Source organism: Melopsittacus undulatus, unplaced genomic scaffold, assembly GCF_012275295.1.
Source record: "Melopsittacus undulatus isolate bMelUnd1 unplaced genomic scaffold, bMelUnd1.mat.Z mat_scaffold_65_arrow_ctg1, whole genome shotgun sequence".
In the NCBI taxonomy this organism is placed as follows: Eukaryota; Metazoa; Chordata; class Aves; order Psittaciformes; family Psittaculidae; genus Melopsittacus; species Melopsittacus undulatus.
This window is the reverse complement of record NW_022994497.1, coordinates 117,634-145,225: the sequence shown is the minus strand read 5'-3', so window position 1 is coordinate 145,225 and position 27,592 is coordinate 117,634. Positions and strand designations below refer to the sequence as shown.

Genomic DNA, 27,592 nt, shown 5'->3' with positions numbered 1-27,592 from the left:
GTTTTTTTCAGTGATATCCATGATAGGACAAGGGGCAATGGGTGTAAACTGGAGCATAGGAGGTTCCATGTGAACATCAGGAAGAACTCCTTTACTGTGAGAGTGACAGAGCACTGGAAGAGGTTGCCCAGGGGGGTTGTGGAGTCTCCTCCACTGGAGATATTCAAGGCCTGCCTGGACAAGTTCCTGTGTGATGTACTCCAGGTTACCCTGCTCTTGCAGGGGGTTGGACTAGATGATCTTTTGAGGTCCCTTCCAACCCTTGGGATTCTGTGGAAAATGAAGATCTGCCCCTCTGCTCCCAGTGCCCAGAGGGGATGTGCTGGCAGTCAGCACAGAGGTCTCGATCCCATCAGAGCTGTAGAGTCTGACAGAACCTGCATGGCAGAGAGCAGAGGCTCTCGTAAGGGATGCACTGGCTGCCCTGTTTAAAAATCAAAGCCCTGGCTTGGGTTCCAGCCCAGGAGAGCCTCTGCACAGCTGTTGTTTGACAAAACTCACAGTGTTTTTGGCCAAAGACTTTCAGGTACAAATGCAGTCAAATAGTTGACTAAGCAAAAGGCAATCCAGTGGTCCATTCTTGAGCAGAGCAACGATTGCTTTGGGGTTTTGCTTGAGTTCAGACAGTTGTGGCTGTGACATGGTTGTAATGGGCCTGTGAAGGCACCTGCCCAGGGCAGGTAAAGCCACATTCATCTTTGCTTTTATTTCTTGGTGCCTGCTTCAGTTTGGAAGCTCCTTGCTCAGCAGGGCTTGTGCCTGCAGCCTGCCCAGCACCTCTGAGCACAGCGTGCGTGCTGCAGGGAGCTGCCCCAGCTGCCTGTCAGCAGCAAGAGATGGGCCTGTCCCTCCAGTGCTTCCCAAGTGATAAATAACCCAAGCTGCTCCTTTCACAGCTTCTGAAGAGCCTGTGGGGCTTCGTAGGTGCTGGGGTTGTGGCCGGTGCTCCTGTGGGCTCAGGTTGAAAGGCAGGTCACGGGCTGGGCTTGTCCCCTCCCTGTGTCTCCTGGTCTGATCTTTCTCTCCCTTGCTTCAAATCACAGACCCACGTGCCGGTGTTTGAAGGTGCCTCACAGGAGAAGTATTAGCCCTGCTGTGGATGACCAGCTTGCTGCAAAGGCAGGAGCCCAGGAGCCCAGTCCTGCTGCAAGTGGAGCTGCCATGGGATGTCTGAAGCTGCAGATGCCAACCAAGCTGTGGTGGAGCAGGTAAAGCACGTGAGGGCTGTTGTTTGTCTTGCTCAGGAGAAGGTGGAGGGAAGGAGTGCTTCTGGCAGCTGGTGTGGTCCTTGGAGCTGACCATGGGAGGATCCTGCTGGGCTGTGGGTGCTCGGGTGTAAGTGTGGTTTCAAATGTGTGTGATGCCAGGAAGTAAAGAGCTGCCATGTGCTCAGGCTCTGAAGGAAGCTCTGTATCTTGGGGGAGGAGAGGAGGAGCCTGTACTCCCTAGGCTGTGGTGTGTCTTGGTGCTGGGTGGCCTGGAGAAGTCCCTGGCAGGAGGGAGAGAAGAGCTGGGTGTGAGGGAAGAGAGACTGAGCCCTGCTCTGGCTGCGTGACTTTGACTAAGCCCTGGTCCTGCAGTGTGGGGGTACTGTAGGATGTTTCTGTCCTCAGTATCGTGGTGACTTTGATGGTTTTTAGCTGCCAGTGGAGACATGAGGCCAAGGCAGTTAGGATTAAGGCAGTGTCAGCCCCAGGAACGACTGTTGAACCATTCTGTAGCTGCTGCACAGTTATCAGTGCCCCTGACATCTGTCCCCTTTCCTGTTTAACCTGAGCCGTGGTGCCAGTACCTTGCTGAATTGGGCCCGAACCTCCATCCAGAATGCGCCCATCTTTCTGTGCCCTGTCTCCTGGCAGTCACAGCCTCGGTTGCTGCCCTGCTCGTGTCAGAGATTGCCCCTGAACTGTGAGTAACTTCTTGAATGTTCTGAAATCTGCAGCAAGGCAGCTGCTGGGTTAAATGGTTTCACAGTGTGAAGGGAGAAGAAGAGCAAGGAGGCATTACACTTGTTGGGCCCAAGTTACTTCTGTTTTGTTTTAAAAAGTGATGGAGGGAAAACAATTCCTCAGTTCAGATTTGACTGCACAGCTGACGTCAGGGTCTCCAAACTGGGGTATTTGAAATGCTGTCTGGATTTAGGAAAGGAGGAGAGAAGCCTTTGCTTGAGCTCTCCAGTTTTCACCTGGATTCGTGGCTGGACATGATGCGGGACATGTTTTGGAGTGTTTCCACAGACTGGCTGCCTGGAGAGCCAGTTAGCACTCGGGGCTCATTTCCTCCCTGGCTGGTTTGTAAACCCCCAGATGCTGAGTGTTGGTTTCAAAGTGAGGGCTCCACGATCCCCACCAAGCAGACGTGAGGATTTGCTTTGCCTGTGGCCGAGAGTCTCATGGGAAGCTTTTGTTTCTGGCAAAGGCTGTGCTGAAAACATGTGAGGCTCCTGGCAGCTGAGATGCCCCAGGAAGCTGGGTGGCCTTGGCTGGTGCGTGTGCCTGTGTGCGCAGGCTGAATGGGTACAAAGTGATGGATGGGTGCTCAGCAGGGACAGCAAGAGGGGTCACCCCAAAGGCAGCCTGGCCATGGCCCTGGTGTGAGTGGGCTCCTCCTGGGCCAGCGAAGTAGGAATTAAATGGTTGCTTTGTAGTCAGTGTGGAAGCTTTTTTCTTTACTCCTGCAGCAGGGAAATGATTGGCTCATGTGCAGTGTATAAACCAATTGATCTGCCGCTCACGGAGTGTGAACAACTGGTGCTGTAAGGTGCACTTTAATGGTGCTGCAGCCCTTCAGTGCGGGGCAGACATTGAAGGCGTAGGGGGGCTGCAGGGATCTGCAAGGCTGTAACTTTAGCAAGGCCCTGCAGTGGCCGTGGAAGCCAGCAGAGGAGAGACAAGGTGGCCGACAGTGATAGCGAGAGAGCTCAAGGCAGGAAGCAGCAGGGTCTCCACTCCAGCCTGGAGCTGGAGAAATCCCAGAGCCACAAGTGGTGGTGGCCTTGGTGTGGAAGTGGTGCGGGAGGGTGAGCACGTTCTTTCCGGGGGGTGTGGACCTCTCCTATTGTGACATAGAGGGAGCTGCTGCTGCTCAATGCACTGAGGCAGGAGCAGGCTTGAGCTACTGTCAGGCTCTGAGCTCTGCTTCGTGGAGGCGCTGGTGAAACCCTGCCCTAGCTGGCAAAGCCAGAGCGTTGAGGAGAGGGGCTGGGCAGCCCAGGTGCCAGCCCTGTCCTTTGGTGCCCAGGTTCCCCTGGCTGTTGGCAGCCCAGCTGCAGTTCCCTGCTGTGCTGGTGGGCAGCATCCCCACCGAGGCGGCTCCTGTCCCTCCAGCTGCCCACAGGTGCCGAGCAGCACGAGGGCATTGGGGAGCCAAGGCCCTGCGGGGAGGAATCCTCCAGGAGAAGCTGAATCAGCCGTGCTGAGGTAGCGTCTGGCCCTGGGCAGGGAGGAGGCAGCTCCGTTGGCAGCAGGGATGGGGCAGTTGTGTGATAGCCGCAGGATTTAAACATCCCTGGACTAAGAGCAGGGCTGGGCAGGTAGAAGGGCTTGAAGGGGCTGTGGAACTGCCGTGCAGCTTGCAGCGATGGTAGAGACTTGGAGCTAGGCTGTAGGTCCTGCAGCAAAGGGAGCCTTGTCTGTGTGAGGTGGGGAGCAGGGAGCCCCGGGGTGGTGGGCTGGAGGGGTGCTGTGTCCTGGGTGCTGGTTTGTCCTGCCCCTGCAGGGAGATGTGCCCGATTGCTCCGTTGTGCTCCTTTCCTGCTCCTCTGGGAGGCTGGTCCCTGCGGGCTCTGGGGCTGGGGAAGAGCCTTGCTCCAGGGCTCAGGGGAAGCTGCTGGGCTGGCCGGGCTGTGCAGGTTGGAAGCCCTCTGGAAATAAGCGTTGTGGGGGTGACGACAGGATTCGTTTCAAGTGAAGTGACATCACAGTTTGGAGAATTGGGACGAATAAGGCAGTTAAGAGCCGGTAATAAATCCTGAAATCAGATGAATGTTGGATCATCCCCATGAGGTTTCTCCCCTGACAAGCAGTTCTTTCCAGCTTTAAAGGCCAGCTCTTGCTGCAGCAGGTCCTCCTGAGCAGAGGCAGTGCAGAGCTCTGGTGTTTGTTGCAAGAACAAAAGGAACCGGTAGCCTTGTTTCCTGAAGCTGCCAAGGGCCCAGCACCACAAACACCGTTTGTGCCGTGCTGTAGCTGTCTTGGGCGTAAAGGCATGAAGTGATTGCCTAGCGTGCAGGGTGTGGGGGAGAGTCGAGGGGCAGGGAATGGCCATCTTTGCCTAGATGCTGTCTTGCTATGTAGAGCAAGTGCACACAACAGAGGTGCTGTGGAACACAGGGAAGCAGGAGGGAATATCCTCCTGGATTTTCCTTAGATTTGAGCTAATTGCTCCTGTGCCTTTGATGGTTTCCTGCTTCTTTCCTGCTGTGGCAGCCTGGAATGCCTGTAGGGAGCCTCGAGTTTGGGTGTTACCAAGTGACAATGAGGGCATCCTTCTGCATGGAGAAGTGCTCTTGGGCAGTGGGGTGGTTTCCTGCCTGGAAGGAGCCGTTTTTGCCAGCTAATCTTTGTAACTTCAAGCAGGCAAAGTAGCCTTGAGAAACTCTGGTTCTTAATCAGAGTCTTGAGCTCTGTGCTGAGTTAGTTAGAAACATCAGCAGGCTCCTTGCAGAAAGGGTGAGGAGTGCCAGCAGCCCCTGGTGTGTCTCCGTGGCTGGTGGGACTGCACCCAGAGCAAAAGGCTGTTTTGGCTCAGGGGCTGTCTGTTGTGGGGTTTTACGTCTATGAATGGAGCCTAAATGTGGTCTAATGATGAGTGAGGGTGGGGAGGGCCTGCGTTCTGCGCTTAGGAAGGATGCCAGAGGCTGGAGACATGTCTGTGTCCTTTGGGTGTGCCAGGAATGGCGAGGCCCTGGCACAGGTTGCCCAGAGAAGCTGTGGCTGCCCCAACCCTGGCAGTGTTCAAGGCCAGGTCAGATGGGCCTTGGAGCAAGCTGCTCTAGTGGAAGGTGTCTGTGGCCATGGCAGGGGGTTGGGAGTGGGTGAGTTTTAAGGGCCCTTCCCTAAGGTTGTGGGTTCCAGGCTTCCATGGGTGTGGGGTTTTAAGGTTCTGGGGTTGTGGATTGTCCAATTGTTGCTTCTTCCAGGTGAGCTCTGCGACATGGCCAGTGGCAAGACCCCCCGGCCCATGAGGTCCTCCAGAAGGGCGGATGGATTCCAGAGCAGAGTGGTAGCATCTCGTAATCCCAAGCTGGTCAGAGAGGCAGAAGAGTCTCTCAGCAGCAAGCAAAGGCTGGCGAGGCCTCGGGAGATGAGGCAGCCCCGGACTGCCCAGCTTCGGGACATGGGTGAAGTCTCCCATCAAAAGGTATCCTTTCCCTGGCCTTTTCCTTGCTGTTTGACGTGCTATTTGAAGAGGGCACGTGCTTGTGGCTGACTTGCCTCCAGCTCACCCAAGCAGCTTGGTGATTAGGTCCTGTTGTCATTTCCGAATGGTGATGGTGGAGTTCTTTCTGCTGGGGGAAAGGCAAAACATGTGTTTGCAGTGAGCCATTGAAGTCCTGATCTGCAGGAAGCCAATGGAACCTGTGCTGCAGTTGGTGGGTTTTGCTGGAGTTGAGCTACCGTCTCTAAAGCACGCTACTGGGGGTAGGGCTGGGGCAGGACACAAGGGCAGGAGCTGCTGTTTCTCACCCTGCTGTTCAAAGAGCCACCTCTGGCTTTGGTGTAGTCAACTGCCACGTGCTTGGGGTCACAGGACTCCCTCAATGGTGGCAGTAGTGGCCTTTGAAGGCTGAGGGCCTGTGACAAGTACTTAAGCTGTAAGAAACCCAATTGTGTCAATGCAAGAACGGGTTGGAAGAAGGCGTGGGAGCCTTCCAGGGTGTTTGAGTTTTCAGGCTGCTGGATAGCCGGGGAATCGCCCTGGGCAGAGGAGAGTGGATGCGCTTTCCCTGGATCAGTGCTCTCTTAGATGGATGTTTAAAGCTGCTTTTCTTGCAGGACTGCTCAGTGTAACAGCCAGTCCAGGTGGGTGGACGACTGAGGTAGGCTGTTGAGCAGAAAGTTGCCAGCAAGTGAGCTGTAGCACATCAGTTCAGGGTTGCCCCAGACAGCACACGAGGTGGGAACACGTAAGACGGGCGCCCAAATAACTGGCAGTGCTACAGCTTCTGGCCTCAGCCTGACCGTGGCTTTTGTGGGGCAGCAGGAGACCTGCCTGTGTGTCTCGAGTGGCAGCAGTGCAGCTGGGAGAGGGGAGACCAAGCAGGGAGGAATTATCTCCAAGTAAAGCCTCTGCTGGGTCAGCATTTGTTCTTTGTGTGTACTTTTCAGAGCTGCTTCTGCAGTGCTGTTAACTAAACCAGCAGTGATAGAATCCAGTGAAGCAGCAACTTTAAAGCTCCTGGGGAAAGGGGATACGAATTGCAGCCTAGCTCAAGTTGCCCAGTAATGCTGGGGAAAGAGCTGAATTTCATCCCCATCCAGCATTCACCTCATTTATCTGTTTCCCAACTGCCCTGTTACTTTCTTGTTGGCCTTTCCTCCCTGGTACTGGTGTCTTCCGCCTGGTTTCTTGGCTCTCCATCAAAAAAAGATATGTGGGATGTGTGGGACTCAGTGTCGCTGTCCCAGAGGGAAGTTCACCTGCAACTTGTTTCCTGTGGAGGCTCATGGAAACTGCTGGGTTTTGCTTGCTCCCCGAGTGCTGGTGGCTGTTCCAGCAAGTGTCTGGAGTTGAGCGAGCAGCTTAGCAGAGGGCTCTGCTGGAGGTGAGCGCTGCTTTGCCTTCTGGAGAAGGCAACCTGAAGAAAGAGCCTCCAAAAGAGCTTCTTAGCTTGAGGCTGCTCACCATGGTCCAGAACCCTTTGCTGAGCTGAGAGCAGAGGTGGGTGAGCTGCCATCTCCTAGCGTGAGCTGGGCAGATGTAGTCACCAAGAGACTGTATTTACTGGAGATGAGTGTGGGCTCTTCCTTCGTTAATCTTTCTCCCAGCAGCTGAAGCTCTCTCTGCTCTGTCTTGCATCTGCAGTTCTCAGCCGTTGAGCGGGACCAGAGGTCGTTCCAGCCTTTCCCATCCGAGGTGGTGTTTGAGAACTACATTCCCCACCAGTTCTACATAGCGTCGCTAGCTCTGAGGAACAAAGACAGGGTAAGTGCTGGGCTGTGGAGGTTGAGCACTGGGCTGGAAGAGGAGAGCAGTGGAATTCACATGGTGTGCAGCAGAGCAAGTTCCCTGCTGCAGGGCAGCGCATGCAGAATAAAATGTCTCACCAGCGTTATTCTGCAAGATGGGGAAATGTTCCCATGCTGGGGATTCTGGTTTTGGCCGTGCACTGGTGGTATCTACCCAAAGGAGCTCTTTGAGCCAGCATGCTTCCCCTTGAAAGCCCTGGACTGATGGGATTGTCGAGGGCTGTGCAGTTCTTGCCTGCTGTCATGCTTTACCTCGAGTGTGCACCATGTCCTGGTGGCTCTTTGGTCAGTCTTGGTTTCTGGCAGGCCATGTTTTCCTCTCTCAGCCTGTTCAGCCACCTGTGTGCAAGTGCCTGTCAAAGCACAGGGAAGAGCAGTGGAAAGAGGCTAGCTTAGCAGGAGCAGTTAAAGGGGATTCAAGTCCAGCCTTGTGTGTTCCGTGCGTGTACCTTCAGAGCTAAAAGTGTTTTGGGAAGGTGGTAAGGAGGCTGTCACGTGGCCTGTCCTGGTCCCTTCTCAAGTTTCCCCAAGTGACAAAATCATAGTTGTGTGTCTTTCGTGCAGGTTCCTCGTCTGCTGAACGTCATCCTGGGGAACTCTCCTTACTTTGAGTTGATCAGCCCGAGTGATGAGGACTATAAGGTAGCCCCGGGCACGTCTTCAACCTACCGCATCCTTTTCCGACCTGATGAGAACAAGGTGAGAGTGGAAGTCCCGAGAGATGGTGCCTTGAGGGGAAGGTGAACCTGCAGGGCTGGGTTCCAAAGCAGGCATCTGGTGTGGGTTTTGAAGAAGTGTCCTGGGTTCAGTGGGGTTGCACTGGATCTAGACCTGGGGGAGACTCTTTGCTGGTGCTGAAGGTTGTGCTCCCATAGGCTGGAGGCTCTTGCCTCTTTCAGGCTCTTTTGTCCTTCAGTGGTGGAATATTTCATGGAATGTCTGTTGGCTTGAGGGCTGAGAGTCTGCTGCCTGTGCATGGCCTTTTACTCATCTTGTGTTTGCTGCTTAAATGTAGTTGAATAGTCTGTCCTATCCTCAAGCAGCATGCCTCTAGAAAGGTACAGAGGATCTGCCCCATGGTCCCTGGCTGCCCCTGCTTGTGAAATAATCTGTAGTGAAAGGCCATGAAGGTAAAAAGTGCGAGTACATTATCGAATGCTACTGTGAGAGTCACAGAAACCAGCAGCAGTTCTTCTGGCACAGGCATGGTGCTAAAGGCACTGTGCTGAGCTTGTTTCTTTCCCTGCAGGATTATTTTGAGGAGCTTATCATCATCACAGAGAGGGAGAAGTTCTTTGTGCCTATCCGAGCCATAGGTGCCCGAGCCAGCCTGGACTTCCCTGAGCAGCTGAACTTCTCTGAGTGTCCAGTCAGGTTCAGCACCCAGAAGACTCTGCTGGTGCGCAACGTGGGGAAGCGGGAGGCTTGCTACAGCATCACCACTCTGAGGTAAAGGAGCTCATCTCTTGTGCAAAACACTGTTGCGTGCTTATGGAGTTGTAAACAGTGAGAAAAAGGAGGCAGAGCATGTGTTGAGAGCTCATTGGCAAGGGTTTTAAGAGCTCCCGAACTTCAGCAATGAACTATTTCAGTCCTGATTTGCAATAAAGAAATGGGAAGCATTACAAAAGTTTAAGTGAGCTACACAAAAACCGTAGAATTGTGAGTAACTGGATGGCAGAGGTGAAGAGCTGAGAAGTGTGTGCAGAGGATGGGGGGCTGAGGTCATGTTATACCACGGGATCCTCTGCAGGGTTCTTCTGCATGGGATTCTTCAGCAGGGAGAGTCACCCGCTCTGTTTCTGATCCTGGATGCTCTGGTTTTCTTGTGCCGCCTGTGGTTTGCTTGCTCCTTGCTTGCACAAGAGAGCTGAAGTGAACTAGACTGCAAAGTTAACGGAGGACCCAGATCTCTCTCTTTGTGTTGCAGCCCTTTCTCTGTGGATCCCTCCATTGGGACTCTTGGTGTTGGAGAAGCAATGCAAGTCACGGTGGAATTTCACCCACCAAAGACGGGTGTTTATACAAGTCCCATGATTGTTCACTATGACACAGGTAAGTGCTTGGTGCACCCTCGGTGTGTCCTTCCAAAGAGAGCAGTGTCTGCCATCATCGTCTGATGGCTTCATTGTCCTGTTGAATCCCTTCTGCAAGACTCCTTCACGCTGGGTAGAGCAAAGCTTCCATGCTGGCTCCCAGATATTGCTGTGCTGGAATATTTCAGCCTGTAACAAGGCAGCAGATCTTCCTAAGCACAGTGCACAGGGGGCGATGGGGAATATTCTGGGTGCTCCATTGGGGAAGAAGGCATAGCAAGGAGCCTGGTTGAAAAGGAGATGGCTTTTAACGTGCAAGAGAGCTGTCTGAAGAGCCTGCAACTTGTCCCATAGAGCTCTCCTGACTGGTCATTGCTTTTCATCCCGATGTGTTGTGTTACAGTTCCTGGCAAGGCCTTTGAGGTAGAGACCCTCTTCTTGTGATGTGATGCACGGGTACAGTGGGTGCTCTGCCGAGAGCTGGGCCACGCTGAGGTCTTGTGACTGTGAGGAACAGTAAGTGTGGCAGCGGTAGCCATTAGGGTGCTCTGAGCTTTGCTGTAGCCTGGGAATGATTCTGTAGAACCCCCCTTGTGAGCAGCAGTTATTTAATGGTGAGGTTTAGGAAGAAGCTGCTGCTAGGGCTGGAGTCAGTAATGTGAGGGTGTAATGATGTCTGCAGGTAGGTGGTGAACAGCACCTTGGAGAAACCCTTGGGAATGGCTGTGCTGCTGTGCGTGTTGCTCTGATGCTGGAAGTCTCCAGCTTTCCAGCGGACACTTACCCTAGTGAAGGGACTCACTTCTCCAGTGGTGAGGTGGTAACAGCAGCACATTTGACAAGGGAGAATGTGCTGGCAGTGGTGAGGCACTTGGCTGTGAGAGCAGCAGGAGCAAAAGAAGGAGTTGGCAGATGGATCCGAGGGCCCCATAGCACCCTGCTGAGTGCAGAGCTCAGCACAGAAGCTGCTCTGTACTTGCCATTGTTCTTTCTGCCCTTGTCCATTTCATTTCAAATGTTCCCGCTTGGTTTCTGAGATGAGAGCTATGGCCAATATTTGAGGAGCAGGAGATGAGGATGACACGAGAGTGGGGGCATCTCCTGCCTGCAGGAGAGCCTGGGCAAGCCATGACTGAGGTGGGCTCCTCAGCGTCACTGAGTGACTTGGATGTAGAATTCCCTATGACCTGAGTGGGATGGCAGCCCAAAGGGCACCCGGGCACATCTGCAAAGTCTCACTGTAAATGCTGTCACCTTGGGGATAAATCTCCACGAACACCCCCCAAAATAAGGTGCCTAAGGTGGTGCCAGGACATCCTCATGCCATCTCATGTGCAGCTGTCAGGATACGATAAATGTCCTGATCTGGGGAACTGCTGATGCAGCTCAGAACTGCAGCTCTTTCTCCTGTTGCCTGCAGATTGCCCTGTTCCTTGTACTTCCATCAGCAAGTGAGATGAGCCAAGACTTTGCCTTTGCTTTGTTCCAGGTGAAGATGTTCACAAAAGCCTCTGTGGAACAGCCGTAAATGCTGACATCAGGCTTGACAAGAGCTCCTTGACAGTTGAGAAGACTTCCCTCACGCTGTCAAAGCAAAGTTCCCTGGTCATCCACAATCAGAGTGGCATCACGGCCCACTTCCAGTGGAAGCGTTTTGTTGATGAGGAAGAGGAGGAGCGGCAGAAGCTGAGGTTTGTTTGAGAGATTCCTCCCAGCAAGATAGATGCCCCAGGGGAAAACTAACACACAGCCTCAGAGGGCTCTTGGGGCTTTTGAAGGGATTAGGGCAGACAGAGCCATGCACAGTGTGGAGCTTAACCCTTGCCATTCCAGTCCCACCCGTGCTACAGCTGAGGATGATGTTTTGGGGAGAGAAGGTTGATTGCAATCACTGGCTTGCCTCAGAGGGCAAATTCACGTTTGGGAGCCACAAACTATTGAGTTCAGAGCTGCGTGCACTGCGGAGGGTCCATGAGGCTGAGGCAGGTGTCAGCACTCGGTACCTGGGACTGCACTGAGCAGTAGCACTGAAGAGCTGCAGGTGGCACAACTCTTATGATACTCAAGCAGTTTCTTTGCTAAGGTGTCAGGCTCCTTTTCCAGCCACACGCAGGATACAGTGCTCGGTTGGCCCAGAAGGTGGAGGCCGTCCTGCTGTAGGCTGGGGAATTGCCTTCCAGTGTCCTGGTTTCTGGCCCAAGGAGGTGTTTCTGGCCTTGCTCCTCAGCTGGGCAGATGTGGAGGGGGAGGGCTGTGCAGGGAAGGGAGGGCAGCCAGGACTTGGAAGTGCTTTTGGGCTTCAGCAACCTGTGTCCTGGTGGTGAGAGATGGGGCAGGTTCTTCCAAGGGTGCCTCTGGTGAAGCTTTGAAATTGCCATTTCAGGCAGCAGAGAAACACTGACAGCCTGGGGGGATGAACTGGAAATGAGACTTAAAAGCTTCTGTGACTTGGGGAATCCTTGTGCGACTTTTCAGGCTCCCAGTAAGGAGCAACCACTGTGCAGCACTGCTCCCCTCTCATCTCCCGCTTGTGATCTCTAACCACTAGAATGATTTCTGCTGCAACCAGCAATAAAGGCAGAGGTTAACTGCATTGCAGCTCTGCAGAGGAGGCCAAAATGAGGGAAAAGATGAGGTGGTTCAAGTCTCAGCGTAGGGTTTGCATTCAGAGATGCTGGTCCTGACTTCTTTCCTGGGTGATGCTGGGCAAAGTCCCTTCCTCTCTTGGCACCTCTGTTTTCATGCACAGAAACACATTTGTGTCACTGAAGTGGTGGGATGCCAAACCCATTGGTTTGCTTTGGAAGTGCACCAGGATCCTCTGGCGCAAGGCAGTGCAGATACTGTCTCCTCATCCCTGTTGGGTGCAAAAGGGAAGGGGAAAAGTGTGCTGCTGGTAACGTGCAGCTGAAACCTGGTTGCTTCTCCCCTCCCAGTGCAGGAGGCTTTTTCTTGAGGGCTGCCAGCTTTAAGAAACCTCTGGTGAGCTTGTCAGTGAGGAGTAAAACTCGCTGCTGTGCTGGGAATAATGGGATCCATGGGGGAGCCTGTGTCTCAGGGTCAGCCCCGTGCTGAGCTGCTGCTCTTCCTCACCAAGTGCTTTGCTGGCCGTGCACGGACACGACAGGCTCTGCAAATCTGCTGCTTCTTCAATGATCTCCTTGGTTTGTCTCTCCCATGGCACAGGCTGCAGAGGCAGGAAGAGGACAAGCTGGTTGATGTTCCTAAGGAGCACGGGGTGGTCCCCCCTCTCAGAGAACACCCTTCCCTTCCCGTCTGCACCTCCCAGAGCCAGGGGACAGAGGTGCAGGGAGACTCCACGCCTTTCTGCAGTGATATTTTCACCATTGTGCCCATGGTAAGTGATGGCTGAGAACCTCCCTTCCTGCTCCTCGTCCTTCTCCTCTCTGAATGAGGTCCCTTGGCAGATCCCACCTCAGCTGCTCCATGTGCCAAGAGAGGAGGAGACATCAGGTTTCTGGTGAGGCTGGGGGCGCTTGTTGCAGAAAGCATTTCTGAGCAGCAGCAAGAGCCGACCCCAGGCTGGGCTCTGCTGCAAGGCCTGTGACTCAAGGGCACTTCATGAGTGTCCTCACAGTGTTCAGAGGTATCAGTTACTCTCTGTAAGGACACATTTCCATGTAGCGCATGGGGGTGAAGAAAGGCCACTGGTGCACTGTTAGTTCACATCCTGACCTGCAGAATGAAATGGTCTCCTGTGGAAAGGAGTCCAAATTGAGCCCAAGTTTAATCGGGGGGACAGCAATCCGTTCCTAAAACCTGGATGTATACCACATCTGAGTGTCCCTTCCAGTGCCGTCTGTGAGCCTGGACACGAGGCTGGCAGGTTTAAACAAGCTTTTTGAGTTCTACTGCAGATAGGTAGAGAAAACTGCTCACTTTCCTGGTGATGCAAGCAAAACCCCCATGTCCTTCAATCAGCCAGAGCCATTGTTGTGGGTATTCACATGGTCTGAGCTGAAGAATGGCTGCTGTCTGAGCAGTGCAACATCCCTTCTCATCTTGGAGTGAAGCCTGGAATAATCCCAACCTCTTCTTTCTTTTCCAGTGGGTGAAACTAGTTTATGTTTTGATTTTGTTTTTGAGGAAGGGGCTGCTGTTCTCTTCTTGCTTGCTCCTGCAGCGCATGTAAGGCTGAGAGCCACCAGTGCCAGCACAAGTGCGGTCTCACAGCACTGTAGCTGGCAGCAGCACGATGTGAGCAAGAGACTGTGTCAGAGCAGCAGGGATATTGGGGAGAGTGGGAGCTGCTGAGCTGAGCCTTCAGAGCATCCTGTGGTGTGTGAGCTGGTTCTGGAGTGTGCCCCAGGGCTCCTGCTTCATTCCAGTTGCTGTGTCTCCACAATGAGCTTAAGCTGCTCTTGAGCTCCTGAGGTGCATTAAGGGGAGGTCTGGAATTGTGGCTGAGTCCTGTCCACATCAAGATGCGATGATGCAGAGACGTGAAGTGTAGCTTGGCACCAAACTGTGAGTGGAAACCTTTCCTATATGGCCGTGTTCCTGTTAGACAGTTTGCTCTAGGGCTGAATCAAAGCAGGCTCCTACAGGAGTCTCTCCCCTGCTGTCTTGTGCAGTGTTATCAGTGTCTTGATTTCCATGAATTCCATTCTTTATGGAACAATCCTTTTCCCATGGAGAGTCTTGCTCTTGAGCCTGTTAAGTGTTGGGTCAGTTCTCTTGGGATAGAGGATATGAATGCAAGGCTCCAGTGGGGGTGCTGTATCAGGATTGTTCCTGAGAGCTGTGCCTATCCCTAGAAAAGGAGAGGCTTTAGTGCTAGCCCATAAGCTTTTTCCTCAGGTGCCTTAGAGAAGTCTAATCTGGCAGTGCCTTGGGACCCAGCAGCACCTTGGATGTATGGAGATGTGTCCCTTGTGATGATCGTGGTGCCTCACTGGATGGCTTCCTGGTGCTTGGTGGCCAGCAAGGCATCATCCCTGGCAAGGGGGTGTGTGTGCTGCACCCTCCTCTGATTAGCTTGTAAAGGAAGCAATGGCACGTGCCCAAAGCTCTAAGCTCCCTCCTGCACTAGTTAAAGAGTGTGTACAGAATGATGCCAGCAGTCAGTGTGGTCTCGGTATGGAGCAAATCATGCCCCCAGGGCCTTGGGCACTCGCAGTAACCCTGCCGGGCTCTCCTTTGCACTCCTCACTGTTTGAGATGCACCTTTGCAGTGTTCTCCAGGTTCTTGCTGAAGCTGTACTTTTTGGTGCAGTGGCAGCTCAGGGTTGTGATGTTGAGTTTGGGTTATCTGGGGCCGGGATCAACTGCAGAGTCAGACAGATGCCTTGAGGCCCTGAGCCAACTCCAGCTGCCCTGGCTAAGGAATGGGGATGCAGGAATGGGAGGAGGCTGGAGCAGCAAGGGCTTTGTGTCATGGGCAGTGTCTCCTGTCCCACATGAGGACTTGTGCAGGTTTTGAGAAGAATCCAAGTGACTTTACTCTTTCAGACTTTGCAGTTACTGGCGGTTGGTGTTTGAAAGGGTTCTTCTCTGCCCGTCCTTGCCTGTGTTCTCCTGACTCAGAGCAGGTTGTGCATCAGGGAACTACTTGCAGCTGCAGGCCAATAACTTCCCATGTTGTAGCTCTTTAATTTTTGTGGGGCTGTCCTCTAAGCTGTCAGTGCTGTGTCAGTGGCAGAACCGTAGCTAGTAAATACTGATGCTGCAGGAGTGCTGGAGGCTCCAGTCAGTTCAAGGCTCTTCTGGACAAATTCCTGAGAATAGCCAAGAGCAGAGTGGAATCAGAGCCTGGCTGTGCTGATAGAAAAATGACTCTGTTCTTTTTATCTGCTTCCATCAACTCAATATTGAATTCCTGTAGAGCGTTATTATGGTTGCCAGAGGTGTAGCTACTTACGTTAAGTGTATTTGTAATGCTGGGGCTGAAGGGCTGTACGAGGTGCCTTTGCTTCAGGCAGTTGGAGGAAGTGAGAGCAGATAGAAACCAGGGGTGCCTGCTGAAATGTGTGACAAAGCTTCCTGGGCCTGAGCACCAGTGCCAGGATCCTGTGGGAGAGCAGCAGAGAGAGAAGACCCTGAGGAAGCAGCAGACAGTTGCAGAAAGTGGTAGCGTGGCCCAGACTTAAATCCCTGAGCCAGAGCTCAGTCTCTTCTGAGGGTAACAAAAGCCCCTTCCGGGTGCCAGTAAAGGCGAGGGACTTTGGAAGGTGTTTCTGCAGCTGCTTCCAAGCTCTCCTCTAAATTCTGTTGACAAGTGTTGCTTGCTCCTTGCTCTTTGCTGATGCTCTAAATAAAGGCTTACAGGGCTGTAGTGACAACAAGAATGTGCTGTTTGAAGATAAATGGTTTGCTGTCACTTCTGTTTCAGGAGGGAGATATCTTGCCAAATTCTTCACTTGAAATCAATGTGATCTTTAAGCCCAAAGAAGCCAGAGTCTACCAAGAGGCAGCCTACTGTGACATCTCAGGTACAGCTCCTTCCTCCTGCTCCTGTACCCACAGAGGAGGTACAAACACTCTTCCAGCCCACTGGGATCTCGTGTAGCTCTGGAGGGCTCAAGAGGACAGTGCTGGCACATGCTGCTGTCCCTGCGGTTCCCAGTGGTCTCCTGTCCGAGGCCAGGGCTCAGGATGCCTGGCTCTGGCTTCCTGACCCCAGAAGAGACAAGGCAGTGAAGGAATAAGCTTTCCTGGCACGGGTTTGCCAGCATTTGCAACACACACAGCTTTAATGAAGGAGCACCAGGAGCCTGTAGACCATTTACCTCCAAGATGAGTCTTGGTTGCATGGCTCTCTCCTCCTCCTGGTGCTGCTCGCCTTGTGTGCAGAGTAGAATGGGATGGCAGTGAGATCTCGTCCAAAATTTGAGCCAGGATTCAGGCTTCAGTGGCTGAGAGCAGCTTTCAGACTGAAGGTCTTGTGCTCTGTCATCTCTAGCAAATCTAAGGGAAAGAAGCCACCCTGGAGTTTGGCTGTAAACCTTGAGGTCTCGGTTGCCTTTGCACCAAGGGATGTGCACGTTAGCAGTACATGTCTGGCTTATGTGATCTGCTCAGTGAGCGGGCTGGTTTTCCAGGGCTGGAGGGATGAGACAAGGGGTGATGGGTTTGAGCTTAAACAGGGGAGATTTAGTTTAGATATCCAGAAGGAATTGTTTGCTGTGAGAGTGGTGAGGCATTGGAACAGGCTGCCCAAGGACGTTGCTCCTTCCCTGGCAATGTTCAAGTTCAGGCTGGATGGGACTTGGAGCAGCCTGGTCTAGTGGAAGGTGTCGCTGTCCATGGCAAGGGGCTGGAAGTGGATGATCTTGAGGTCCTTTCCAACGCAAACCATTCTGTGGTTCTCTGAGACACCATCCCAGGGGGTTGGTTAGAAATGAGAAACCAGCCCCAAGGCTGATCTCCTGAGGGACGAGATGGGTCCCGTATCTTCTCCTGGAGCATCTGGAGGTGGTTCCATGCAGGCCAGGGACTGGCAGCAGCACTGAGACAACCTGGAAAGTGCCGGGTAGCAGAAGGAATTGCGCTCACAGAGATTTCCCTCCACAGGCTGTGAGACCAGGCTGCCCCTGTGCATCAGCGGGGAAGGCGTCGGGCCCCAGGTGGAACTCAGCTGCGACCAGGTGAGCGTCGGGAAGGTGTTTGTTGGCTCAAGCCACAGCTACGGGGTGAGCAGGACGGGTGGCAGGGCATGGGGTGGATCCGGATGGCTCGTGGGCAGCAGTGAGCCTGGTGGAGGTGTTGGATGGGTCTGAATCAGGTTGGTGGTGCTGAGCAGGTCCTTGCCACTGCAGGTCAAGTGGAGTGTTCTGTGTCAGGGGAATAAGGCCAGAGTGGCTCTGTTTGTGTGAAGTTATCCCTGCTTTGCATGAAAAAGCCCTGAGGCAGAACTTGTCCTGTTGTATTTGGCAGCAGCGCTCAGCATCTTCTGCCTTTTACAGATGTTAATTGCTAAAGTGGAAAAGAAGTGAGCCTTCAGTAAGTAAAGAGGATTCTTCATGTATTTCCATGTTGCTTTCTTGCTGCTGCTGCAGGTGCTCCTGCTCAACAGAGGAGTTCCTGAGGCTCCCTTCAGCGTGGTGTATCCGGAGAGAGCTCTGGACTCCTGCTACGAGGTGGCTCTGCGTGGGGAGGCCTCAGGCATCAGCTACCTCCTGGACACCACCGAGATCGACTGCGGGCTGCAGGTACCGCACGCTGCTCTTGTCAGAGCTCCTTGTCTCCAGCCATGACCGGTGGGCTGCTGCCCCCCCGGCTCGAGGGCTCTCCCCCCTTCCCAGCTGCTCTGCTGGCTCTGTGGCTCGGAAGTCCAGCGTTTGGGTGATAGCTCCAAGCTGGTGTTTAATGGCCATCTCCAGCCCAGCCCAAAGCTGGGAATCCCTCCTCTTGGAGGGAACTAACGCTGCCTCCTGGGACAGGCAGGATCCCAGTGGTGATCTCCAGAGGGACGTGTCCCTCAGATGTCCATCCGCTGATGGGCTCCTAAAGCCAGAGGTGCAAGGAGGTGCTCTCTTTTAATGCTCCTGATTCATCGGCCAAGGAGGCAGCTGACTTGGGCTTGCAGTCACTGTAGCTGGATAGAATGTCCCAGAATAACCCTCACTGTACTTCTTTCCAGTTACATCCCCACAGCTGTTTCCAGCTGTTGGCCATGTGTGTGTTGCCCTGTTTGTCTCCCTTTTGGCTTGTATTTTGCCCACAAATACTTGTGTGCAGGTGCTTTTCTCCTGAAATGCCTCAGTGTCTCCTCCTGTGTTTCAGCTCGCTGTTGGGTGACACCTTCAAGTGCAGAGGGCTTGTGTCCCCTACTTGGTTTCTTCCTGATCTTTCCATGGTTGTAATTGCACCTCTGCCACAAATACCTGTCCCTGTGTAGGGCTCAGAGGTACCCTGCAGTCGCGGGTTGCCCGGGTTAACCCAGAGAGCCCAGTGCCCATCTCTCCTGTGCGCTACCTGCTTCTGGGCTGTGTTCCTTTGCTTTCAACCCAATGGAAGAGGAATGAAATTGTGAGCAGCAGACGTGTGCCTGTAACTTCCTGCTCTTCTGTCCTCTCCTCAGGTGTTTAACAAAGTCTCGGAAGCAGCAGTGACCCTGCAGAACAGTGGGAAGCTGGGATTTGCCTTTGTGGTGCTGAGCCCCGGCACAGGCACTGCAGCCAGCCCTCTGCCTGGCGTGCCCCTGGTCGTGCCCAGCATGGTGAGTAGCACAAGGGCTTCACCCGGCCTGTGTCAGGCTGCCCAGGAGAGAGTTTTGGGGGAAAATAGGGGGAATGAGCACACAACCCCCGTCCAAAACCAGGCAGGAGAGACAGGGCTGTGAGCGATTGCTGCAGAGGCAGAGGAGGTGCATCGAGCACAATCCTAATGGAGCCCCTGACTGGCCTTGGCCGCTGCTGGCTCTGCTGTCCTACAGCAACCAGCAGTGGGAGGCACGATGGTTGCGGGAGCTCTTTGGAGCTGAGTGCTGAGCTCTCTGGTTGTGCCATCACTGGAGCATCACTCCATCCCAGTTGTCATCCTGCCTGGGTGTCTTAGAGCTGGAGCAGTGTTCCTGCCTTGGTGCCCTTCTGCAATGGGAAGAGGAAGCAAAGGGCCAAGTGGCTTCCACCTTCCTCAGTGCTTGTCCGCCTGAGGGATGACACACTGATGTCCTCTCCTGCAAGCTGCTGCCAGGAGCTGCTGGCCCTGCTGGAAGCGCAGGCCCTTCGGTGCTCTTCCAGAGCAGCTGGTGAAAGAGCTTTGGTTTGTTGTGCCTGGCTCTGGCTAGCAGAGGGTAAACCCTGTCAGCAGAAGAGCTGTGCTCATGCTGAGCAGAGAGCAGCCTTGCGAGGCCTCTGAAGGACATACTGCATCTTGGTGTAGGAGACTCGGGCGTTTGGGTACAAGAAAGTTGGAGGTGGTGATATCTGATGTTTCCTTATGTATGAGAAGCTGTCTTGTGTCCTCAGCGTGTCTGTGGTGTGAGCCATCCCTCCACTGAGTCCTCTTTGGTACACTACCTCCCTCCGTCTTCTGTGCCCCGCAGGGTTACATTGAACCTGGCAAGCAGCAAGTGCTGAAAGTCTATTACCTGCCAGGAGTGCCTGGAGTCTTCTGCAGGGCTTTCCAGATCCAAGTGGGTCACCTGGAGCCAGCAAAAATCTGCCTGAAAGGAGAAGGGACCTTTCCCAGGATCCACTTGGACCTGCCCAGGAACATCAAAGGTGAGCACTGCCTGTCTGCTCGCCAGGAAGGTCACCTGGCTTTCCCCCATGCCATATGCCCATAGGGCAGCTCACAGGCACCTGCGCCAGGCCTGGAGGTTTCAGGGCTGTCAGGCAAACTCAGCCCTCTGGTTGCTTCCTTGGTCTCTGGCAGACGAGCCCGTGTGGCTTTGCCGCAGGAACCATCCTGCACAGCTTGCCAGCGTATGGCAGAGGTCTGGGAAGATGAGGGCTGGGCAGAAAAGCACAGGGAAGCTGCAAGAGAGGCTGGCAGGGATTTTGACAGGGTTGGGTTTGCATCACGTTGTGGGGCTGAGATGCTCCTGTGTGGCGAGAAAGACGGCTGGGGGTGAGAAGCAGCAGGATCGCCTTTCTCTCCATTGCTGGAGCAGTTTGTGTCTGCGTGTTGGGGGAATGGGGCTTCCCGTCTTCCATGGGATTTGTGCTGCCCCACTGCTATTGGTGGTGTTCTGTGCTTTCAGGCAACGCCAAATATGAGAAGATCCTCCAAAAGGCCCAAGAAAAGCTGGACAAAGGCAGCCAGAGAGACGAGGCCATTGCTCTGGGGGAGGCTGTGGCAGCCGAGCCCCGCATGGACGACTCGGGCACCATGGTGAGTAGAGCTGCTGCCCTGTCCCACACGTGCCACCCTCCTGCGTGTCACTGGAGCCCCTGCGCCCCACGGCCCTGTGCCCAGGGCTCTGCTGGCACTGGGTGCCTCCCTGCACAGCCCTGGCCATGGACTGTGTCAGCTCAGCGTGCCCCATGGGCTGCCCACCTCTGGGAGTTGTCCCTCCTGGAGATGCACCAGCTCCTGACTACCCCAGGGAGATGCTAAGGGCTGTGCTCAAGCAGTTGGGTTTATGGTGCTCTGAAGGACATTCAGGTTGGTGCTGGGGGTTTTGTTGCTCACCGGCCAAGCCCTGCCAGCTTTACAGCGTGTAAAGCAGCAGCCTGAATGCACCCTGAGGCTGTGCTGTGTTCTGGATCTCCGAGAGGCTCCAGCTCTCTCATGGTTCCCTTTCCAGGAGAGCTTTTGTCCAAGCTGCTTTGGCACTAACTGGGGGCAGGGACATACTTGGAGCTTTGGAAGGTTTCTGGCTTGTCTGTCCATGTGTCCAGATCAGCTTTGATAACTGGGCAGGAAGAGACACTGGAGTTCATTTCTTTGGAGCTATGATCCTGCCTGAGAGAGCAGGAAGTGTCCCAGACACTGAGCAGTGAGACAGAATGACTCCATCGCCTCTCTCAACAAGAGCAGGGTCGGATCCTCCACCTGAGATAAGCTTGTGCCTTGGGAAGGACCTTTGCTAAGCAGCCCCTGTCTTTACTTTCCTCAGTGGGATGCTCAGCTGCAGATGCAGATGGAGGAGATGCTGATGGAGGAACATGCCGTGGAGCAGCAGAAAGCTCTCAGCTCCCGTCCCCCGGAGGACACTGCCTTTCACCAGCGTGTACATCGGAGGCTTCTCAAGTTAGTAGGGAGTCCTGTAGCCTGTGTGCAGGGGCCCCGAGGGTAGCAGCCAGCAGTGCAGGCCTGCTCCTGAGAGCTCCTTGTGTCTCAGAGCTGGGAACAGCTGAGGACTTCAGAAGGAGCCTGATGCTGAGAGCTATGATGTGCTCCCTGTGGGCAGCTCGGTGTCCTCGCTTGCACAGTGCTCCCCTGAGCTCTGGAGGTGCTCCCCTCCCCACAGTTGCTGGGTTCTGTTCTCAGAGCTGAGGGGTGCAGACGAGCAAGCCCTTGCAGACAGCACAGGCACCACCCCTGCTGACCAGCTCTGAAAGGGGCATCTCAAAGCTGGCGTCTTTGTGCCAAGAAACAGACCCCACTATGCAGGAAGAGCAGGGAATGGTCCAGATCCCTTATGCACTTTTCCAAATGGGATTGCCTGCCAAAGGCCTCTGCAAGGAAATGCTATGACAAGCCTGAAGCAGTTTCAGGCTTGGGCTGGACACCAGCTTAGCAGTTTGATTGAGATCAGTGGAGATGCAGTGGACTTCTCTGCAATGGCTTTTTGCAGCATAGGAACTGTGTCCAGTACCCACTTTAAAGTCACTTGAAGATCCCATTGGTGGCTGATAAATCCTAGGCCCTGCACTCCCCATGACTTAGCCAAGTGTTATTACTGGGTGCTCAGGCCTTGGGTTTCCTGGGCTTGGCTTGAGCTTTCAGAGCAGTGAATACAGAATTATCCACTCCATTTGCTTCTCCAGCCCACGCCATGCTGGGGTTTACAGAGTGTCCTTACTCCTCCTTTCAGAGCTGAGCTGCCCGAATACATCCTGGACCTTGGCTATGTCGTTCCCGGTGACATCCACACACACATGGTGAAGATCACCAACACCAGGCACTTCCCCGCATCTTTCCGTGTCGATGGATATGTCCTGTATAACACAGGTAACCTGTGGTGGAGAGGCTTCACGGGGGCTTGAAGGAGCTATCTCTGACACATCAGCTGAAGCCATTGGACACGGGGAGATTTGAGTACTTCCTTGGACAGCTTTTTCCTCCTTAGTACCCCCGTGCTGGGTGCCCTGTTCAAGAGCCTGACTTCTGGCGAGCAGTGCCCAGAGACCTGCTCTGCCTGTGGCTGCCCTACAATCTGATTGCAGGGGCCAGAAGGGCTGATCACCTTGATCGCCTCTCAGCATCTTCTGCTCTTGGCTCCCGTGAGCATCATCCCAGTTTCTTTGTGCACTCTGAGGGTTTATGTTGCAAACAGATGGACCCTCTGTGGTTCAGAAGTGCTTTGTTTAGAGTTCATAGTGCCAGAGCACTTCTGCTCAGCCTTTATTGACCAGTCTGTGGGATCCTCTGCTCTATGGAAACAGGCTTCCCAAAGAGGCCTTGAGGTAAGGCTGCAGCTCCACCACATGGTGACTGCTGTCTCTGCGGGGTGGCCAGTCGTCTCTTCTAACCTGCTGTCAGGGAACACCCCAGCATTTGGTATCTTAGGTGGCAATTCTCCTTTGGAGAGGTCTATGCATCCTTCCCTGAGACGCCTGATGAAGGAATTGCTGGAGTTCCTCAAGCAATGTGATTCCTTTTTACTATGTAACCCCTGGATTCTGGCTGTGAAAGTCCTTTTGCTTTGGGCAGTGCCAAAGGGAGAAGAGCAGCTTCTCTGGAGATGCAAAGGGGTCTTTCAGAGAGCTGCCAGCCAGGACACCCCTGTGGCCTTACCGTGCTTCTGAGCCATTTCCTGTTGCTTGCATATCTCAGCTGCTTTATTTTGCTGTGTTCAGGCTTCAGCGTGTGCCTGGAGCGTGTGAAGCGCCTGCCCTCCTGTGAGAGCAAGACATTTGAAGTGTGCTTCGACCCACAAAGTGCCAACGTGCCCCTGGGAAAAGTGGATGTGCTCCTGCCCATCAAGGTACTCCAGCTTCTGGGGCAGGTAGCAGGTTGGGCACAGCAGCGAGTATCGGGTAGGCTCTCAACTGGATGCTCTGTCCTTCTCTAGGTCAGAGGAGGCCCCACATTCCAGGTCCGCCTCCGTGCCATGGTGGCTGAGCCGTCCCTCTGCGTGTCCAGGGACAGGCTGGAGTTCTCTGCTGTCCAGTGTGGGCAGTGCCAGGAAGAAACCATCCAGCTCCACAACACGTTCCAGGTCCCCTGTAAATGGTCCATCAGCATGACTGATCCTGTTCAGGAGGTAAAGCACAGACAACGTGTAACACACAACTTCTCGGTTGGGTTCTCTTTGCCACTCTTGCCTTTTGTGCCCCTCTGGCTGCCTGAGCACTTGGGCTGCAGCTCGCTTGAGGAAGCTTTTGAGGGTACAGAGCAAGGCTGGTTCACCTGGGCCTGTTCACTAGCTGATGCTTCACTTCTCTGCCGTCTCACCCATTCCTCCTCCTCTGAGGACACTGCCTCCCCATCTGCCTGCCCTGCCAGCATGTTTGCCCTCCAGTTCTAGGCAGTGGTGGCCACGTCTGGGTGGGATGAAGGTGCTTCCTGCACCGTGCCAGCATCTCGGAGCACTGCAGGAACCGAGGGTCTGTCCTCACAGACCAAGGAGACCTCACGCCACTGGTTTCTGTGCGCAGGTGGACAAACATCTGCCAGGGAGCGAGCACCAGAAGCTGCTGGAGGAGATGAAGTCTGTGCCCTGTGGCTTTGAGGTGCTGCCCTCAGCTGGAAGCCTCGCTCCAGGACAGCAGTGCCACGTCCAAGTCCGTTTTTCACCCACGGAAGAGGTGAGATTGGTGGGTGTCACGCCAGGAGGTCTGGCAGGGCAGTGTGGTAAGGGGAGGCCAGCCCAGGGAGCGGGGGATGAGCTCTGCCTCCATGTGGAGCTTCCTGCACCTCAGTTTCCCCTGCACGTTCCCACGCAGTTCGGGAGTCAGCTTAAATGATGGAGCATTCCCAAAGGCAGTTTGCATGTGGCCACCGTGACTTGGAAACTGGTAGCGTGTGACAGGATGGACACAAGTGCTTCCATGCCTGGGGACAGTCCCAGGGATCTCAATTGCTCGTGGAGATTTCAGCGTCTCGTGTCTGGCTTTGACCAGAGGCAAGCACTGAGCAGAGAAGATGATCCTTATTTGTGTCCAGTGAGAGCTCAGGTGCCTCTTGCACACAGCTGATGTTTGCCTGGTGCTGCAGTGCCAGGACTGTGTCTGAGGAAGCAGACCTTTCTCATGAGCGTTGCGCTCCCCCGTGCCCAGGTGAAAACCTCTGAGAGCCCATTTTAGATCCACCTGGGAGCCAACTGTCCAGTTATGCTCCAGAGCAGGACTCGCTGCAGTTCCTGAGAGCCATGCAGATGCTGTAGCCCCTGCTCTAAGTAAATACCTGTTTTGGGTTCAGCTTGGAGGTGCTGACAAGACCCCTGACCCTGGGCGATTGTTGACTTGGAGATGCTGTCAGCTGGGGCTTCACGGAGGAGCTTTCTGTGCTGCTTCTTTGCAGAAGTGCTACCGGGGCGAGCTGCAGATCCAGATTTGCCAGAGCAGCCAACGCCTGCAGGTGCCGGTCTTGGGACGTGGTCTGGAGCCACGGCTGGAGTCCATCCCCGCAGAGCTGGAGCTGGGACCGCTGCTGCCCCAGAGCCATGGGGAAGAGGGGACAGTGGTGGTGAAGAAGCCCTGTGAGGTTTACTCAGTGCAGTTTGAGCAGCAGCACCTTGCTGAGGAGCAGGTGAGGGGGAAGGTCTGTGCACACTCTGTAGATTCCCAGCACTCCAGCATGGCCAGGCTTGTGCAGGGAGACGGGGGCAGTGCGCAGGGCAAAGCCTGGTGGCCTTCCAGGGTTAGCCAGCTCTGCTGGCAGGCTGCAGAGGGACTTGGATAATCCCTGCCCCTGGGGGGAAGGAATGTGGGAGGGGATGGCTTGGCTGGGGAGCCTGCTCACATGGTGAAGGTCAAGAAATTTATCCTGGCTACGGTTTCTCTTCCTTCTGTGCACAGCCCCTACAGACACCGAAAGATGACAACAGCCCCAACAGCTTGTTGCTGCCTCCGTGTGCCCCGGGAGAGAAGCTGACTGGTGAGGTCCAAGGTGGTCTCAAGCAGGCTGGTGGTCTCCTGCCCTGGGGGCTCCTGGATCTTCCACCTCCGGGGCCTGCCCTCCCCCCGCAAGTGAGCAGCTGCCCCCGGCCCTTCCTGCCATGTTCGTGCTCTCTGGAGCAAATAAATGTCATTTAACATCCTCCCACACGACGTCCTTGTCTCTAAATGGGAGAGACGTGAATTTGCTGGATGGACACCCGGTGGACAAGGAATTGGCTGGATGACTGCACGCAGAGAGCTGCGGTCAGTGGCTCTATGTCCAACTGGAGACCAGTGAGGAATGGTGTCTCTCAGGGGTCGGTGTTGGGGCAGACCCTTTTCAACGTCTTTGTCAGTGACACAGACAATGGGATCGAGCACCCTCAGCAGGTTTGCTGATGACACTGAGCTGTGTGGTGCAGTTAGCGTGCTGGAGGGAAGGGATGGCATCCAGAGGGACCTGGACATGCTGGAGAGGAGACCAACCTCCTGAAGTTCAGCAAAGCCGAGTGCAGCTCCTGCCCCTGGGTCAGGGCAATCCCAAGCACAGCTACAGGCTGCAGGGAGAAGTGATTCAGAGCAGCCCGAGGAGAAGGGCCTGGGGGTCGGAACATGAGCTGGCTTCAGCATGGGCTTGAGCCCAGAAACCCCCTGTGTCCTGGGCTGTATCACCACCAGCATGACCAGGTCAAGGGAGGTGATCCTGCTCCTCCACTCTGCTCTCATGAGACCCGCACTTGGAGCACTGGGTAGAGTTCTGGTGTCCTCACCAGAAGGACGTAGAGCTGTTGGAGCAAATCCAGAGGAGGGTCATGAGGATGCTAAGGGGGATGGAGCAGCTGCTGTACAAAGACAGGCTGAGAAAGTTGGGGCTGTTCAGCCTGGAGAAGAGAAGCTGCATGGAGACCTCATAGCAGCTTCCAGTATCTGAAGGGGGCCTATGAGGATACTGAGGAGGGACTCTTCATTAGGGACTGCAGTGACAGGACAAGGGGTAATGGGTTAAAACTTAAACAGGGGAAGTTTAGACTGGATATAAGGAAGAAATTCTTTCCTGTGAGGGTGCTGAGCACTGGAATGGGTTGCCCAGGGAGGTTGTGAATGCTCCATCCCTGGTAGTGTTCAAGGCCAGGCTGGACGTGGCTTGAGCACCATGATCTTGTGTGAGGTGTCCCTGCCTGTGGCAGGGTGTTGGAACTAGATGATCTTTAGGTCCTTTCCAATCCAAACAGTTCTATGATTCTGTTATTCTCTAAGATTCTTTGGGAAAGCATGGTTAAGACTTCAGGTGGTTCCCCTTAAAGGTAAAAAGTGGAGAATGAAGACCTTAGGCCCACTGTAGGAGAGGATCTGGTTCGAGACCATCTTAAGAACCTGACCGTGCACAAGTCCATGGGACCTGATGAAATCCGTCTGCGGGTCCTGAAGGAGCTGGCAAATGAAGCTGCTAAGGCACTGTCCATCATATTTGAACAATCATGGCAGTCAGGTGAAGCTCCCAACGACTGGAAAAAGGGAAATACAAGCCCCATGTTCAAGAAGGGGAAAATGGATGACCCAGGGAATTACAGACCAGTCAGTGTCACCTCTGTGCCTGGCAACATCTGGGAGCAGATTCTCTTGGAAGGCATGCTAGGGCACATGAAAAACAACCAGGTGCTTGGTGACAGCCAGCAGGGCTTCACTAGGGGGAAATCCTGTCTGATCAATAGGGTGGCCTTCTATGATGGGGCTACAGAACGAATGGACAGGGTTAGAGCAGTTGATGTCACCGACCTGGACTTGTGCAAAGCGTTCAACACTGTCCCACACGACATCCTTGTCTCTAAATTGGAGAGACATCAATTTGATAGGTGGAGCACTCGGTGGGTAAAGAACTGGCTGGATGGGCGCACGCAAAGAGTTGTGGTCAATGGCTCAGTGTCCAGCTGGAGAGCAGTAATGAGTGGTGTTCCTCAGGGATCGGTGTTGGGACCGGTCTTGATGGACATGGACAGTGGGATTGAGTGTGCCCTCAGCAAGTTTGCCAATGACACCAAGCTGTGTGGTTCGGCTGATCCACCAGAGGGAAGGAATGCCATCCAGAGGGACCTTGTGAGGTGAGCTGATGCCAACCTCATCAAGTTTAACCATGCCAAGTGCAAGGTCCTACACCTGGGTTGGAGCAATCCCAGGCACAGCTACAGGTTGGGCAGAGAAGAGATTCAGAGCAGCCCAAGGAGAAGGACTTGGGGGTGTTGGTTGATGAGAAAATGAACACGAGCCAGCTTCAGTGTGTGCTTACAGCCCAGAAAGCAACTGTATCCTGGGCTGTATCCAAAGGAGTGTGACCAGCAGGTGAAGGAGCTGATCCTGCCCCTCTACTCTGCTCTCGTGAGACCTCACCTGGAGCATTGTGCACAGTTCTGGTGTCCTCAGCATGAAAAGGACATGGAACTGTTGGAACAAGTCCAGAGGAGGTCACGAGGATGATCAGGGGCTGGAGCAGCTCCTGTATGGAGACAGGCTGAGAAAGTTGGGGCTGTTCAGCCTGGAGAAGAGAAGCTGCATGGAGACCTCATAGCAGCTTCCAGTATCTGAAGGGGGCCTATGAGGATACTGAGGAGGGACTCTTCATTAGGGACTGCAGTGACAGGACAAGGGGTAATGGGTTAAAACTTAAACAGGGGAAGTTTAGACTGGATATAAG

The 27,592-nt window shown here is 54.3% G+C and overlaps 1 protein-coding gene across 1 annotated transcript; it reads left to right on the top strand.

Moving 5' to 3' along the window:
* Positions 1 to 1,192: 1,192 nt before the first annotated feature.
* Positions 1,193 to 25,302, top strand: LOC117438823 (hydrocephalus-inducing protein homolog). The gene is made up of 20 exons (XM_034074203.1): positions 1,193 to 1,208; positions 5,141 to 5,361; positions 7,027 to 7,146; positions 7,755 to 7,889; positions 8,440 to 8,639; positions 9,121 to 9,245; positions 10,716 to 10,917; positions 12,413 to 12,584; positions 15,579 to 15,678; positions 16,760 to 16,833; positions 17,245 to 17,397; positions 18,270 to 18,407; positions 19,236 to 19,413; positions 19,896 to 20,026; positions 20,754 to 20,887; positions 21,675 to 21,811; positions 22,660 to 22,787; positions 24,326 to 24,382; positions 24,823 to 24,993; positions 25,237 to 25,302. Exons 2-20 carry the CDS (start codon positions 5,155 to 5,157, stop codon positions 25,300 to 25,302), a joined length of 2,628 nt encoding a protein of 875 aa, XP_033930094.1. The 5' UTR covers positions 1,193 to 1,208; positions 5,141 to 5,154.
* The last annotated feature ends 2,290 nt before the right edge of the window (positions 25,303 to 27,592 follow it).